This window comes from Osmerus mordax, chromosome 11 (genome assembly GCF_038355195.1).
Source record: "Osmerus mordax isolate fOsmMor3 chromosome 11, fOsmMor3.pri, whole genome shotgun sequence".
NCBI lineage: Eukaryota > Metazoa > Chordata > Actinopteri > Osmeriformes > Osmeridae > Osmerus > Osmerus mordax.
In genome coordinates this window covers 11,943,995-11,960,632 of record NC_090060.1, presented here as the reverse complement: position 1 = coordinate 11,960,632, position 16,638 = coordinate 11,943,995, and the positions used below count along the sequence as shown (strand labels likewise).

At 46.3% G+C, this 16,638-nt stretch overlaps 1 protein-coding gene across 1 annotated transcript in view; it reads right to left on the bottom strand.

The window, feature by feature from the left end:
- Window positions 1-14,738: 14,738 nt before the first annotated feature.
- Window positions 14,739-16,638, bottom strand: part of cdon (cell adhesion associated, oncogene regulated) — a 7,672-nt gene continuing 5,772 nt past the window's right edge. Inside the window, 3 exon segments of the mRNA XM_067246678.1 lie at window positions 14,739-15,534; window positions 15,802-16,082; window positions 16,321-16,442. Of these exon segments, the coding sequence (XP_067102779.1) occupies window positions 15,374-15,534; window positions 15,802-16,082; window positions 16,321-16,442 (564 nt within the window). The 3' untranslated portion in view covers window positions 14,739-15,373.

Here is a 16,638-nt window from a genome sequence, read left to right as displayed (position 1 = left end):
TTTTTATTATTACTATCTCAATTCAGCTTTGAATTTTCACTTGGGAACTGAACAACTAGTTGACACAGTCCGGTTTTTCATTGGGGTTAGTTAGGTTGAAGATAGCATTCTCACAGATTTGTCAGATGAGGACTCCCTCTGGTGGAGTGGGCTCTATAAGGCCCATCATAGGCTTCCTATATCAAACCGTCAAAACCATTAGGCTCCTGTAAGAAAGCAGTGTGATATAAACATTTTCATAATGTGTATACATGGCCACCTCGCAAAACGCTTGGTCTATGAAGAACAAAGGTCTTGCTCACAAATCTTGATAAAAAGCCACCAATACAGTCAAGCAAAGGGAATTTGTTTTCATCAATGGTTACGTAGAGCTCTTGATAATTCACAGTGTATTTAATCTAGATTTGTTGAAATACACATTACAATACACACATGATGTAATTGGATAAGAGCGTCTGCTAAATGACTAAAATGACTAAATGTAAATGTAATTGGGTACAACAGAACATGTAAATGAAAGACAATGACTTCGGTTGTTGGAAAAAAGCCCATTTTGCTCAGAGAAGAGAAGATCCATCATCTAAACAATCCCATTCCTTTTATCTCACATATCTAGTGTAGTGTTACACTTACCAGTGCCAAGTCCTGAGGAGAGAGCAGGGGGGAGGTGAGTTCATGAGAGAGGAGGGGGGAGGTGAGTTCATGAGAGAGGAGGGGGGAGGTGAGTTCATGAGAGAGGAGGGGGGAGGTGAGTTCATGAGAGAGCAGGGGGGAGGTGAGTTCATGAGAGAGGAGGGGGGAGGTGAGTTCATGAGAGAGCAGGGGGAGGTGAGTTCATGAGAGAGCAGGGGGGAGGTGAGTTCATGAGAGAGGAGGGGGGAGGTGAGTTCATGAGAGAGGAGGGGGGAGGTGAGTTCATGTGGGTGAGAGTACTTGGGGATGGAAAAGAAAAACTTTGTGAGCAGAAGATTGGTGAGAAAGGTGCAAGAGAGAAAGGACTGCATCTAAAACATCACAGAGAGAGGACAGTGATCAGCTTTTGTCTGTATTTATGTTAGCAGCACGTTATACCCTGTACATCTTTTCATATTTGGCACAACATATGGCAAACAATACACAGACATTATACATTTCAGTTAAATCCAACTTTCCAATGCACAGGAATCTGCTTCGGATTGACTATATTACTAATGTCGTTATATTGGTCTCCATTCTGCAGCAATGTGAGTGCCAAACAGAGGAGTGAGATGAATTAGGTGAGGAAATGAGAGCCGGAGGATGGAAGGATGGAGCAATGAGACATGAAGAGAAAGAAAATGAGACATAGGAGGAAGGTCAAGAGAACAGAAGTAGGAAACAGTGGGGAATGAGAGATCCAACAGTAGAGAGAGAGAGAGACGGAGAGAGACAGTGAGAGAGAGAGAACGAAAAAGTGAAGGCTATGTTGTCATGGAAACTGGCACCGTTCTGAAGAGCAAAACAAGAATGTAAATTGGTTTACCCTCGGAGAGGGAGAGAGAGAGAGAGAGAGAGAGAGAGAGAGAGAGAGAGAGAGAGAGAGAGAGTGACGGAACTGGAGAGAGAAGAAATAGACAGAGTGAATCTGCTCTTTTAGAAAGGTTGTTAAAACTTATGACTCTCATATAATCAAATGAAAACTATCTGAAATAAGCCTTATCTCTTGATGCTATATAGGTGAGATGAGAAAACCGTACTGTCAGTAACAACAATGATAGCTGAGGCAGAGGAAAGGAGATCACCTCACGAAACATTGAAACAGATTAATTACGGAGCCCATCTAATTAGGATAGGCAGGGAACTGTGGTGGGTTTAGGGTGGGTGTACAGCACGTACTGTATCACACTTGGTGCTCCAAAGCGATGCCTTGTTTGTCTTTAACAAGTTGGATTAAGCTTGTTAGTGCTGGGGAGGGCCCACGAGAGAGCATAAGCCCCCTTAGCATCAATGTTTTATAGAAATAAGAAACTAATACCAAGAAGAAATGGGAAGGAAGCTCACAGAGACAGAACTACATATCATGCGAAAGAGTGAATACAGGAAGTGTGCATTGAGTTGGCATCAAACAAGTACCGATAGTCAGTATAAGTCAAAAGTTCAAAAACTGTTCAGCTAAATCAAGTCTAACAAAACATGTATTGATAAAAAATTAAATCATTCATGCATTATGCCTAAACTCTGGATTTTTCTTGGATGAATATCAGATATCCATCAAGCCCAAATTCAAGCTGAGGATGAGTAGACATTAGGGCTCATATTAGAGCTCAATGTGGCTTAAGCCAATGTTGGCCTCTCCCATCATTAGATGCGATTTAAGAGCCCGCCACAGATGATATGTGTGTTGCCAAGCAACTAATGGTTTCCGTGGTGACAACAATACCCCTGCCATTGTGGTTGTAGTAAAGAAGTCAGCTCAACACACTCTCTGGTGGTCAATCACCACCATTCTGCAAACAATTCTGTTAACATACAGCTGAGAACTACTAATAAGCCATCGAACAGTCTCACATGCACAGCAACATGTATTAATGTTTTTTGGTTAGACATTAATGTATTCTTTGTAGCTAGGGTTATAATGGATGGTATTCACCCCCATAGCTTGTATGTTTTCCTGTTGCAGCAAATAACAGTTCACAAACTAAACAACAGATGGCAGAAGTGCTCTAAAGAAGACATTCATGCATGAAGGCAATCCTTACAGCGATGTTTGTGAATTTGATTTCCAGCTTTTTCACTAATGTGTGTATGGCATTTTGGCTTGGCGCAGACTAAGACATCATGGTAATAGTCTCATCATTAAATGAGAGTCTGATTGTAATGATATGCAATGATATGCTTATTTCACCCTACCAAATATTTTAGATGATGATAATGTTATCGCATAAGCCATTTGTAGATATAAATGCATTCATCTCTTCACATTTGTATGTCCTCTATATTTATATCTCTGATGCCTATGAAGGTAACAATTATTTAGCGGAATCAAATCCATGAAAACGTTTCTTGAAATAAGATGAAATCTTTCATACACTAGGCCTACGCAGTCTTGAAGCAGGTATTCAAATTTATAGGCAAAATCAAGGTGATTATGGTTACATTTGATTTGAGCTATTTACTGTTGGATCAAATGGCACACTTTAACTTGATATCTTGTTCAGTACTTTCCTTCCAATTTCGTGTTGGTTGTAGTTTCTTATTTAAAAACAAATGTGGTTCTAAGGGGGCTTATGCTCTCTCGTGGGCCCTCCCCAGCACTAACAAGCTTAATCCAACTTGTTAAAGACAAACAAGGCATCGTTCTGGAGCGCCAACTCTGATACAGTACGTGCTGTACACCCACCCTAAACCCACCACAGTTCCCTGCCTATCCTAATTAGATGGGCTCCATAATGAATGTGTTTCAATGTCTTGTGAGGTGATCTGCTTCCGTCTGCCTCAGCTACTATTGTTGTTCACGTGTTTTTAAGACCATCATTTTCACAACTGACAATACAAGGTTCTTTGCTCAAATTCAGGTACTGAATCAATAGTATGTTACCTAAGAATTTTTTTTGAGTCTGTATGCGTGTGTGAATGTGTGTGTGGCTGGGGGGAGGGGCGTGGGGAGGGGGGGGTGCAGGGGGTGTCTGTGAAGTTTTATGGAGCTACACAGTGAGGTCTTTTGCACCATTTGTGAATAAAAGCTTGACCCTAAAAAGGTTAAGAGGTCTTGAGGTGTTGCTGAAGTTACAACCTTCAGTTAGTAGAACCGTAAATGCTTTTGCTCAAGTCTCAAACAAATACAGTGAACACACATACGCCTGTGTTCTATGTGAGATGCAAAACAATCTGGAATGCATTAACATCCTTTGTCTCTCTCTCATTCTCTCCTCCTGGTTTGGCTCTGTTTTTACTTTGTGCTATTCCGATTAATTCCACTTACCCTCCTCACATGTCCCACAATGCAATGGGTTAAGGCTGCAAGGCAGATGTTTTCTTTGGGCAGAAGAATATTTGAATGTGAAGGGAAATAGACTAATCTAGATTCAACAGAAAGATGCATTTTATAAAATGTGAAATAAATATATATGTTCCTTTAGGCAGACTATATGTTCCATTGTCCATAGCTTTTGCATCTGTGTAGAGCTGGGGAGAAAACCTGGGCTCTTTATCATAGCATAGATATCCTTGCCCCTACCCACATGACAGAGCAGCTGGCCAAGAGTGGCCTTGCCTGGAACTCCCATCAGTGGCTCGTTAAAGACAGTTTGTGAGTGGTGCAGGAACACGGCAGCATGTGGTCTCGACCAATCCATAATCAGACACCGAGGACTATGCACATGCCGGAGGTCACGGATCATAGAGAGGGAGTGTGCGTGTGTGTTGTAGGTTGTGTTCGTTGTTTGTATGCATTCTCTGGACCAGGCCACAGCATATTGTTTCTTGTGTCTTCAACCAGCATCCCGCATTGCTCTCTTTAATTGACTCCAGATTGGATATTCGAATTGCCAGGAGGGATTCATATCGTTTTTATCTTTCAGACAAGCCCTCTACCGCTTCCAGATGCGGGAGGCACACCAGGGTTCAAGTTTGTTTTTCAAAAAAATATAATGCTTTAATGTCTGTACCTTCCCTCCAAAACGTCGTTATCTATTAAAGCTGCATCAAGAAAAGCATCTTGTGTTCCCTTAAGGAGGATGTCTCTGTTGGATGAATTCCTTGTGCCAGCCCTCAAAGTTTGTTTACTTCCCCCTCCCGTATGGGTGAATGCATGTTCTGGGAGCCAGGTGGCTGAGCGGTGAGGGAGTCGGACTAGTAATCCGAAGGTTGCCAGTTCGATTCCCGGTCATGCCAACTGACGTTGTGTCCTTGGGCAAGGCACTTCACCCTACTTGCCTCGGGGGAGTGTCCCTGTACTTACTGTAAGTCGCTCTGGATAAGAGCGTCTGCTAAATGACTAAAATGTGAAATGTGAAAAAAATATGTGTGTTTAAGCTCCTAAGGAGGAGCATATTGTCATTGTACATTTCAGGTCCTGTCATGGTTTGACATGTGGTCTGGTTACCATTGAGAGTAATACAAACTGTGGAATGATGGGTTTCCGTTAAAGTGCTCCCAGTTTTCATGGCTGTTTGTGTAGAATGTATCCACTCATTGGGATTATATACCAGCATACGGTAATATTGATGTCAATAAATGGAGAGGAATCTACAAATATACCTAAATTATAGTCACGCAGCAAATTTCAAAATGTCAATTTAACACCAGGAGTGAATTTATATAGGTCCATCTTATGAGTGGACCTAAATACAACAATCTTGGTGTTTGAAATCTGCTGTGCACAAAGCGTCTAAAAGCTAGGAACACATTTACAGAAGACTAGCCATCATCCAGAGCTTCCAGACGTAACTTTGAACAAATGTTCGCTATGCTAAAGGCCTGTTTGCAAGCCTATGGTGTCATTAATGCATGCATTGTTACAAAAAGTTATGGGGATTCAGTTGCCATCTCCCTTTTTATTAAATGAATTATTTCTCATTCAAGAGGTGAAGGCGATGACCACTGTAGTTGAAAGACTTAGCACTTGAATAGAGGAGAGGAGTGTTCCTCTCTCTCTCTGAGAGCCTTCTAGATCTCTGACAGATTAGACACACACCATGGCGCTTATCCATTGAATCACAAGCAGTAAGAGTGGGGTTGGAGGGCTAATTGTGCATACTGGCCAGCAAGCTATGAAACTGGAACTACAGTACCCTAGATCAGAGAGAGAGCGGTGATCAGTGTTTCCAAAGGAGCTCAACTCTGAGGGGAGTGATTTGATTTGGAGGCAGTTGAAAGAGGAGTATCTCTCTCAGTCTTGACATGATAAAGGAGCAATCATCAACCCTAGAATATCTTGGACTCATGGCCTTGAGGCATGATGTCTCCTGTATCCTCCTCAATGATGACTAATAGTTCCAGTATCTTCTTGTACATATTTTCTCAGATAAAGAAATGTCTATGTATAGTATGTACATCCTTGAACTTTGTGGACTCTTTTCATACATATATGTATATATTATCTGGGCATTGCTGCTTCATAGGGATAGACAGTGTAGAACGACAAAGTAAGGGAGATAGAGGAGAACATTACGAAAATATCAATCTCTCTCTCTCTCTCTCTCTCTCTCTCTCTCTCTCTCTCTCTCTCTCTCTCTCTCTCTCTCTCTCTCTCTCTCTCTCTCTCTCTCTCTCTCTCTCTCTCTCTCTCTCTCTCTCTCTCTCTCTCTGGTCTTTTTCTAGTCTCACAGGTCTTTATCCATGCTCACCCTCTCTCTGGTCCTTTCAGTCTACAACCTCAGCTGCTCTGGTGGACAGTGAAAAACAAAGAGTCCTGTGAGGCACCATCTGCTCAGAGAGGATTGTGGGTATGAGCTACAGTACACTAAACAGCTGAACCAGGAGGAGTGGGAGTGTCTCTTGGGAGACAGGAGGAGGGGCCCAAACGGAAAGATGTGGCGCTCCTTGCGGGTGGTGATCGCTGTCCTGACTGTGCATGGTTGAGTACCTCCCGGTCATCCTGACTGACAGTGGTCGAGTATGCGCGCAGTACATAAACGCTCCACGCTACATTAGACGCCAAAGCCTTTCCACATGTTGTTTGCAGAAGGCCTCTGCGGTGCTTAAAAGCCCAATCCCCATCTGGCCCTTTTCGGGTCAGCTTGTCCAGCACTTCACACACGTTCCCTTACATGAACCTGCTTTCCGCTTCACAAGAAAGGGGACGCTTCTGCTCCGCCCTCCCCTAGGTTCCCTGGTTCACACGTTCACTCAAACACACATGACATACAGAGTCACAAGCCTTCCCCCTCTCTCCCACCGGCAGGTCAGCTTGACTATAAAACTCACTCTAGTGTGGCCTTGACTTGGCAGGTTAGGGAACACATCTACTGTATGGCCCTTTGAAAGTCAGTTAAGCTCATCCGTTCAGAACCTGCAGCCCTCCTCTGACAGGCCGCAAGTCTCAATCATTACTAAGCTGAGTGGTGCTGTTCGGACAATTCAGTGTGGGCCATTAGCTCAGATATTAACGTCTCTGACTAAAGAAACAGCAACATGGCTGACTTAATGTCTTTAGGTATTGGCTTAGGATGAACAAGTTATATTTGCTGTCTGTTTACAGTGTGTTTGTCTGCACCAGGAACATTTCAATTCCTTCAGGTCAATTGCTATATTGTAAGCTTTTTCTTTACTTTAGTGTCAAATTTAAGCGTGTGTGTTCTGATTTCTTATTAAATCAAGAGTGACACATAAAACTTGAAACTGCTACTTCGGAAATATTTACTGCCCCCAACTCTGAGGGCTCTGAAGGTCACTGCTGGGCCCCTTTCTCCTGTCCCTGTCCCAAAGCCAGTCAACTGTGGAGGTTGTGGTCTGGGAAGTGAGTCAGGTGGGGGCCTCTGCAGGGAGTCTGCTGTAGAAGGGCCCTACATACAGAAGATCCAGGCTGTGAGATGAGGAGTGAGCCAGGAGGGAAATGGAGGTCGAAAAGGTGGGCCGGTGTTCTGTGTAGAAAACAAAGGCCCAGACCACGCTGTCTGCTTTGCTTGGCTCTGCTTGGCTCGGCTTTGCGTGCCTGGCAGATAAGTGATGATAGAGCAGAAATATATGTTAACCAGTCTCCAGGCGCTACTACAGTCCTGCAAGCCCCTCCTCTCTCTCCCTCCACTCCACCTCCTCGCTGTGTGGTCTCCGACACACACTACCATCAGCTGAGAAGAAACCAAGAGCTAGGGGGGCCTTGCAGGGAGACTTACAGCTGCAGCTTGCAAGAGATTTAACCAAGGCCTCTGCAAATGGAGCTCTGCACACACACACACACACACACAGAAATTCACGCAGGAGAAGGAAGTCAACATGGCGGGGCACTGAACAGCCCAGTGTATTAACCACACATGCAAATGAAAACATACACAGAGGCCACACAGTACAGTGTGTCCTTGAACAAACTGAGCAGGAAAAGGAAAACACTAGTCATGTGACGGTATATGGAAACGTAGCGCCAAATCACTCTTAGGTCAACACGGGTCCAGTGATTTCATCTATAGATTCCAGCCTCTCATTTAGGCTTGGTAATACACTGTACTGAGACTGCATAGGTGGTCTGGTAAAATGAGGCTTACTTCTGCTTTGAGTCATGCAAACGACAATGATGATTCACCTAATCACAGAGCTTGCTTTCATGGCCCACCTGTGGCATCGCTGTCTTCTCATACACGACTCAGCTGCACAAACCCCCAGACAGGCAGGCAAGCAGGCAGGCAAGCAGGCAGGCAGGCAAGCAAGCAAGCAGGCAGGCAGGCAGGCAGGCAGGCAGGCAGGCAGGCAGGCAGGCAAGCAGGCAGGCAGGCAGGCAGGCAGGCAGGCAGGCAGGCAGGCAGGCAGGCAGGGTGGCAGGCAGGCAGGCAGGCAGGCAGGCAGGCAGGATGGCAGGCAGGCAGGCAGGGTGGCAGGCAGGCAGGGTGGCACATGGGCAGAGAGTGAAGGAGGGAGGCAGTTCTGTGTCTAACTCCATCAGAGCCACACACCACCCTGCTATCTGGGTATGATTATGCTTTCATCTGGTGCCAAGAACATGGCTCAGTCTGGGATGGGTCGTGTCTACTCGCTGGGGCACTGCACCTGAAAGCTTTCACAGGGCTAAGAGGGTTCAGATTAGACTCACAAAAACACCTTCTCGTACCCCCTATCCCCATCTCTTCTCTTCTCATCCCAAACTGTTTTGTTTTTCAACGACTCACATTTTCCAGTCTCCTGCTCCTCCCCTTTCTGCCTCCCAGTTTGGTGCAGGCAACAGCAGCAGATGTGGTTGGGTCCTAGTGAGCTTCAAGGGTTGTACCATGTGAAGCAGCTCTAATAGGGGGGGATGTGTTTCACCCAGAAGGAATTTGGTCAGTCTGTCTGCTGTGGCTCCAACAGGCCTACCAATCCCATTAATTACAAATCAGGTTTCCTTTTTCTTTTACTCGTGAACGTAACTAGTACTGCCAGTGAGGGACAGTCATGTAGTGAAAAAGTTGTGAAAAAGTTTATTTTACAGATTACAGACCATCTTTGAGTTTAATTCCTATAATTTAATGTAATTTACATGAGTTAATAGGTGAAGTTTGGATCCAATTTGAATAAGAATAGGTCTGATAGAAATGTATGTACCACAGGTGAGTACCTCATGTATCGTTCTTGAAAGGGAAAGGTCAAGCATCTGAAAAATGGTAAACAAGTCTGTGGTGGCGAACATTTGGGGGAAAATGTCAGATTGAGCTATGTGTTTACAACCTCCTTTCAAGATTTCTCCAACACATCTCTGAACTTTCATCACCCATTCCTATCCTGCCCTCAGAAACCATGTTGTTTTATATTGGATTTTTATTACATCTGTCTGTCCTCCAGCAGTCTTCTAAATATAGCCCCCCCCCCCCCCCCCCCCCCCAAAAAAAAAGATATAATAATAAAAAAAACAGAGCGCTAACTAAGTCCCTGCTAATTAGAGCCCTCTTCTGTATTGCCGCCAGTGTTTACAGGTTTATGGGCTTTTGCAAGGCTGCACTCCACAAAGCAACATGCAGGCTGAGGAAGCAGACAGCTGGACGGGAAGGGAGGCCAGTCAAGACTACAGATGCAGGCATTACGAAGCTAACTGTTGATTGGGGCTGGTAGAACAGACACAAGAAAATCGTTTTTTTTCTGGGGAATGCTGGCCACTGGAGATGTTTTGCACCCCACTTCTTTTATTTACCCAGCTTTTATAGTGCTACCTGAATTCAATGTGCTGTAGTGCAAGGTGAATACATCTTCAATTGAAACCTGGTAAACTGTGTGTCCAATGTATGAATATGGTAACATGCACATGTGAAACTCTCATGCATATTTTAAGATGTGTGGGCACTCAGCCAAACCAAATCTATGCCTACATGCAAATAATGACGCGTCAGAAACTCTGACTTGGTCCGCCTTTTGTAAGAAATATGTCAAAGCTCTCGCTCCTTCCACATCCTGAGACAGTCGGAGACGGATATACCAGATCTTAAACAGCTGTCTGACCGACTTTACTCAAGGGAGACTTCAGTTGTGTTTACGTGTGCGTGGGTGAGTGGGTGTGTTCAGTGATCTCACAGCAATACAGGTATTCATTCCATGGTCAGACTGATGGAATTTCTAAGAGCCTATCCCTTTCAGTATAGTCAATAATAGATGATGCAGTGGCATCAGCCCGACATCCTACCCTCGCCTCTCTCAGGTCTAACCATTAGCCCGGTCTTGAGTGGGGAGCTGGAAAAGGCATGTGGAATGGAGAGACTAGACTGTGAAGGCATTGATGAATAATTCAAACTGAATCAGATGTAGTTCCAAAGAATCCCCTGTCAGTTCCCCTGGCTCTCTCAGTCATTTCGACTGTGAATGCCAGTGTGGACTGGAGAGGAGACAACGCTTTACCACTGCAATATGCTTTAAATAACTGCTGTCTCCAGATATCCACTCGCGTCTGTCAGAGGTTTGCAGGACCATGGGGACCCTGACGAGGATTCCCTGCATCTGTCTGCTCCTTGGCTTACTGGCTCTTCCCATGCAAGGTAAGGTAAGAGTTTGAAATCTTACAGAGAGGCGGGATCTTTCTGACATGCGAACAGGACAAAGTAGATGTGGCTGTTTTCAAATCCCCAAGTCTGCCTCTCCGGCGCTTTAACTAGGTTATAAAAATAGTAGTTGGAGAGCTATTGGTGATAAATCAGTCGATTGAAACAGGTCGTGGGGAGACAATGGAGTGTATGTATTCAATTAAACTCGACTCCAAAGAGTTGGCTCAGTCAGTATTCTTTTTGATAGGCCTGGGGAACCGTTCCACGAGAGATCGACATTAAAACATCTGCGCTTGGGGAGTGTGATGTGTCAGCTCCATTCCATCTGAGAGCAGTACTCTGGCAAGGTTCTGAGGCACCATCTTAGTAGATGTAACTCATCTTTACTGTCCCACTGTGTATTAAAGAAAGCAGGTTAGAGATAAACATATCCAAAGTGGAGACTTTCATTTCAAATCAGGATCTTGGACGGATGGTATCATCATCAGTTTGGCCTCTGGGTAACACTTTACTTGGATAGTCATTATGATTATTTTTATATAAACTTTTAGCAAATGGTAAATAACTGTCAACTGATGCAATCTCTAACCCTTAGCAGTTGTTATAAATCAGCTAGTTGACATTCTGTTAATAATTTGGCCTATTGATGGTCCAATGTGGTCTACAGATGGTCTACAGGGGCTTTTCACAAGAAATTATAACTAGCCTGTGTTTGGGTTACCAGGTCTGGAGATCATGGATCCTGAGGAGGTGGAATACATCCGCCTGCGGGTCAGAGGTGTGCTGGGTGGCTCCGTCACCCTGGAGTGCGGCTCCACCCTGCCCACCATCTTCATCTGGGGCTTCACCCAACCTGGCACCCAGAGCAACCAGGCCCTGGCCTACAACTACGGGCAGGGGCCCAAACTGCAGCCCCTCACGTCCAGCCTGGGCCTGGTGAGCGTGCTGGCCAACACCTCGTCCCTGCTGATCGAGCAGCTGTCCTGGAGAGCCGAGGGCACCTACACCTGCCAGGCCCTGTATGACGCGGACGAAGGAGCCAAGATCACCTTCTACTTCACCCATGTTGACGTAGAGGAAGAATAAGAGCTATGGCAAGGCTGACGTGGGAGGTTTTGCTCTTTTTGATCCTGCTCAAGGTGGTTTATATTCGTGTTTCGACGTCCTTGTGTTTGTGTTTCAAAGTTGGGTTCACCTGTATTCTGTCTCTGCATTAGTGAGAGAAAAGACATCTCAATCAAGATGGATCGTTCTACATAGCACTGATTTGTGATTGAATGATGTATTTGCAGTAACTGTATCATACTGTAGATGTAACATTTGGAGACTTTAGGTCATATTTTGACCTTTATTGTGACTATGCTAACCTGTGTAAACATTACTCAATTATGTTGGGGATGTTGATACCAAAAATGTGTGGACAGTTTGATAAAATTCAAATTTCTTTGGAAATATATGCTAGCAAACTGTTTCCATGTATCCTCTAATGATTAAAACTAAAATATAATTCTTTTCACAATAGTGCTTCTAGCTGTGCTAGTTATTTTTGCCTATTCATGGCCATCATTATCTTTCTACTATAATGAGAGACTGTGCCCCGCTGTGCCATACCTAGAGCAATTTAAAACATCCCAACATTGTAAAGAGCACATTGCTGGCGGCCACATTTCTTCGACACATTCCACAATGTAACTTCTCAGTCCGGATCCTCTGAATGACTGACAGTTGTGGCAGAAAACAGAGCCCAAGAACCAATGTTCTCAACCAATTCACGTGTGCAAAACAAATGCATCATAACCCGTTTTTGGAAGGAGTTAGTAGAAAAACATGTAACAACACTGGATTTATGGTAAGGCTTGTGAAACGACTCTAAATCTGAGGTAAGCCGGGCTTGCATGCTGTCTCATAACCCTCTGAAGGTCAGCTGAGGTTAGCAACCCCAGCCTGCTTGTCATCAACAGGTTTATTATAGACCCGGAGCAGAGTGATGTCACACTGAAAGGTATTGTCAGGGCAAGCCGTGGGAACAGAGGTTTCATATTTTGGAAAATAAGACTCCTGAGAGCGTTATTGCTACGGAATTGAAGTATTCAGTTGTGCAGGACAAATATACACAGAAGATTGGGTTAAAAACTTGCACATACAAGACTGTGCACTTGGATCGATCAATTCTGTTTCAGGACACATCATCTTTTTTGTAAGCAGACAGGAATTTCTTGTTTAGCTCATAGATGATTTGTTTTATGGATAGTTGGTTATGACCTCATTGTAAGCTTGATCCTGCAAGAAAGATGTTGGGAGTTCGTATGTCCACAGTTGAACTCGTGGTTTGGGACACCTCAAAGATACAATGCCTCGGAGGTTCAACCAAGTTGGTTAAGAAGGAACAATGCATGAGAATTGTATCCCTCTGCTGAGAGTGTGGAGGGAGGACAGAGATGGAAGAACCCGTGGGGAGGGACTTGGCGTGAACAGGTCCGCTCTGCAGAAGGGGGCAGGCATTCCAGGGGCAGACAATGGCCGGGCTTGTTCCCGTGGGCCCTAATGAAGGGGTGGAGCGGCGTGGGCAGAGGGTCTGGGGCGGGGCCTGGGGGGGGGGGGGGGGGGGGGGGGGGGGGCGGTGTCGAAGGACGGACGTGGGAGATGGAGCGGACGCTGCTTTGGAGACAAACCCTCTTCCTATCTCCATCTCAGGAGCTCAGCCCACATCTGTCACCATCTTTCCCCCAGGACGCCATTCGGTTCCTCTGTCATTTCAAGCTTCATTTCCCATCTATTTTCCTCCTCCCTCTATTCCCCTAGTGATAGTGCACCAAGCCAGGATGAAACCTCGAAAATTCAGAAATAAATCCTCAGGCAATTTTTTAAATCACATTCAGTAGCCAGCAATCTCCGTATGTGTTTGTTCCAGAGCTGTCTAAGATCAGTGGTTTGACAGCACCAAGTAGTTTCCAGACCCAGACCTTTTAGTCACTCTATATTTGGATGAAGTCCATCTGACAGCCTCATTCTCAGTGTGACTAATTCTCCAGACAGCCATGGGGCCAATCTCCCGGAGGAACACAGAGACAGACCGACAGACAGACCCCTGCCTGGGAGACAGAGACAAAGCTTAAGACAACTCTGCTTCTCTGCTGTTGGCAGTCTTAGCAGTGGAGCAGCTCATCTTCTGACCAAAATAACACACGGAAGCAAACGTGCCACGGCCGACTGCCAGGGAATCGAGCCGGAGCTGCCAAGAGCAGCCAGACGCCCATCAGGGTAGGAGGACTGCCGGGCGTGCCAGAGCCTGAAGACTGGCAGCCGGGACTGGCCCCATCCCTGGCAGACAGGCACCAGGCATCAAGCAGCTCCGCCGCAGTCGCCTCTACTGAAGCACGGCACAACCCCTGTCATCTACCCACTGCTCTCACATCAGTCTGCTAGCGACTGCACCGCTTCTTCAAACCCCAGAGAGCTTGGGGTCCTTGCTAAAGGATCGGAGGCTGGGCAGTCACGGCACAAAGCTGCTGACGGTTGCCGTGCGTCCCGCCTACTGTCTCGGTGAGGCTCCAGCAGTTCGATGATGTTTCACAAGGCCGGCCAACTGTGTGGACATCAGCACAAGAGATCACCGACGTATCAGCTCGGCCTTAAGAAATAATGGATGACCGACCATCGCATGTATTATTTCACTCCCACAAGATAGGGTATCGGATGCATAACTTCCAAGCTATGTCAGACAGGATTAGAGAAGACCATAATGGCTAGGCAAACAGAAGATAAGGCTCTGTTTGGGCCTTGTGTGATAAACGGTGCTTTAACATAACTGCATCCAGTTCTCCAATAGATTGGGGATGGGGGGGGTGGGGTCAATAGTGCAGGGAAAGGAACAGTGAGTTTTGTGTAAATCCCAGGACCTATGGAGCACTCAGCGGAGCAGAGAAGCCTCGGAACAGTGCAGGGTGTGTGTGTCCCCTCCCCACCCTCTCCTTCAGGGGTCAGCGCAGGGGAACAGAGCAGAAGAACCGCATCAAAGAGCTGACAGAAAACGTAATATCTCTGGGCCGGGACTGTGGTTAGTGAACTCTACTATGACATCCATTCATCTGCAGCTGAAAACAAAGAAAGGGAGGAGGACAGAGAGACAGTGAAAGTAGGATCTTTACTCTTCCATATCTTCTCTTTATATTATTACAAAACTTTACACATAGAGTTGCTAATCTCCAAACTGTGTGGAACACAAAACAACACATAAAACAACAAAAAAATAAAAGGCATTTCTCATCCAGAAGGCATAAATAATATAAAAGACAAACTTTTTTCTTAAAACAGATACATTCATATGAAATAATATTTTTCTACTACAAAAAAATAAATAAGTAATCTAAAGAGTTTTTAAAATCTTTTTTAAGGGTCCCCCCTTCGTTGGATTAAAGTTTCGGTTTTGAGTCTTGTTCTCTCTCTGTCTCACTTCCCTCCATCTGCTTTTCCGTTCTCCGTGTGGCGTTCTGTCTCTCCCTCTCTCTCTGTCTCTCCATGCTGGTTGCCCCAGCTTAGTCCACAGCCAGTTTAGTGTCCTTGTCACCATGTCACACAGTGTCTCTGGCCATGCCAGCTCAAAATCTTCTTTTCCCCAAGAACGCATTTTCCCCTCCTTTGATCTCTTTGTCTGTCTCCCTTGTTTTTCGACCGCTCCGTGGGAGCGTGTGTGATTGTGTGTGTGTGTGTGTGTGCAAGAGAGCGTCTTTGTGTGTGTGTCTGCTCAAACTCTAATGTGTTCAGGTCTCCTGTGGGCTGGGCTGGATGAGATCTCCGGCCAGACTGCTGTTGGAGATCCATCCTCTCTTCTCCTTACAGTCCAAGTCAGGCAGGCTCAGGCCCAGGCTCTCCCAGCAGACCACGGGCCCATCCGAGTCCACACACTGAGGATCCTCCTCCACTGCACAGACAGGGGGCAGACACCGAGTTAGTTCATACACCAGACAACATGGCAGCTCGCACTTTCCCCCATCTACTGCTGTTACAGTGTACCCCTTAAGAGTGAGCGATATGGATGTTTACTTATGATAACATCCGCTTTGTCATAATGGAGGATACATGTACAATCTTGGCGGAATCAAAACGGTCCCTCGCTAGATGGCTGCGTCATTTGTAGGCGTGCTCGAGTTCTGGTCGTCCTGCTCCCATTCCCTCCTGGGGACCTCACCTGTGTTCTCTCTGGAGCTGGTCTCGTGCACCCCGACCTGACAGCAGGAGAGCTGGGACAGCGAGTGGGACGAGGCCCTGTCCTCCGCCGGCTGCTCCCCTGCCTCCGGGTCTGGGTCCGCGTCCCCAGGGAGCAGCTGCTGGCTGTCAGGGCGCTGGCAATGCGACGAGGCCTGGCCCAGGGGCACCATCTCCAGGCCGTCCTGCTGGCACGGGGCCACGCGGTGCATTAGGGGCAGAGTGCCGCCGGAGAAGGTGCCGTTGGTCTTGGTGTAACATCTGCTGGAACCGAGACAGGCAGGGAGACAATAAGAGACGTGTCCTCTCATGACGAGCGTGCGCGCGGGTCGCCAAGGGCCGCTCGGGGCGCCGATGGTCAGTCTCAGAACCACAGGTCGTCCTACTCAGAGGCCTCCCTTTCCCTAACGTGGGGAGCTTTCAGGCAGGCATGAGAACGTTTGTGCAAACTCCTTCCAATGTACACCACAGATGGCAGGTCTATGAGGAGCCACTTATATACAATAGGCCTCGTCTGACACAGCTGGCCTGTTTCTGCTTCGTCGAGGCGAGGGGGGGGGTGGGGATAACAGACATGTTGAGGTGCTGATTGGAAGACATGGTGTCTCTGGCTACACGCTGACTCTGACAAAGCGCAACTGTGTCACACTGTGTCCCGATCATACAGAGCAAACTGTAACCCCATCTCTCTTTCTATCCCCTTCTCTCTCTCTCTCTCTCTCACACACACACACATTCAGAGAAACCAAGTCTCCTACCCCCCCCCCCCCCACCTCTATCGGAACCTCCTCATTTGATGGTGCCGCCTCTCCCCCTTCTT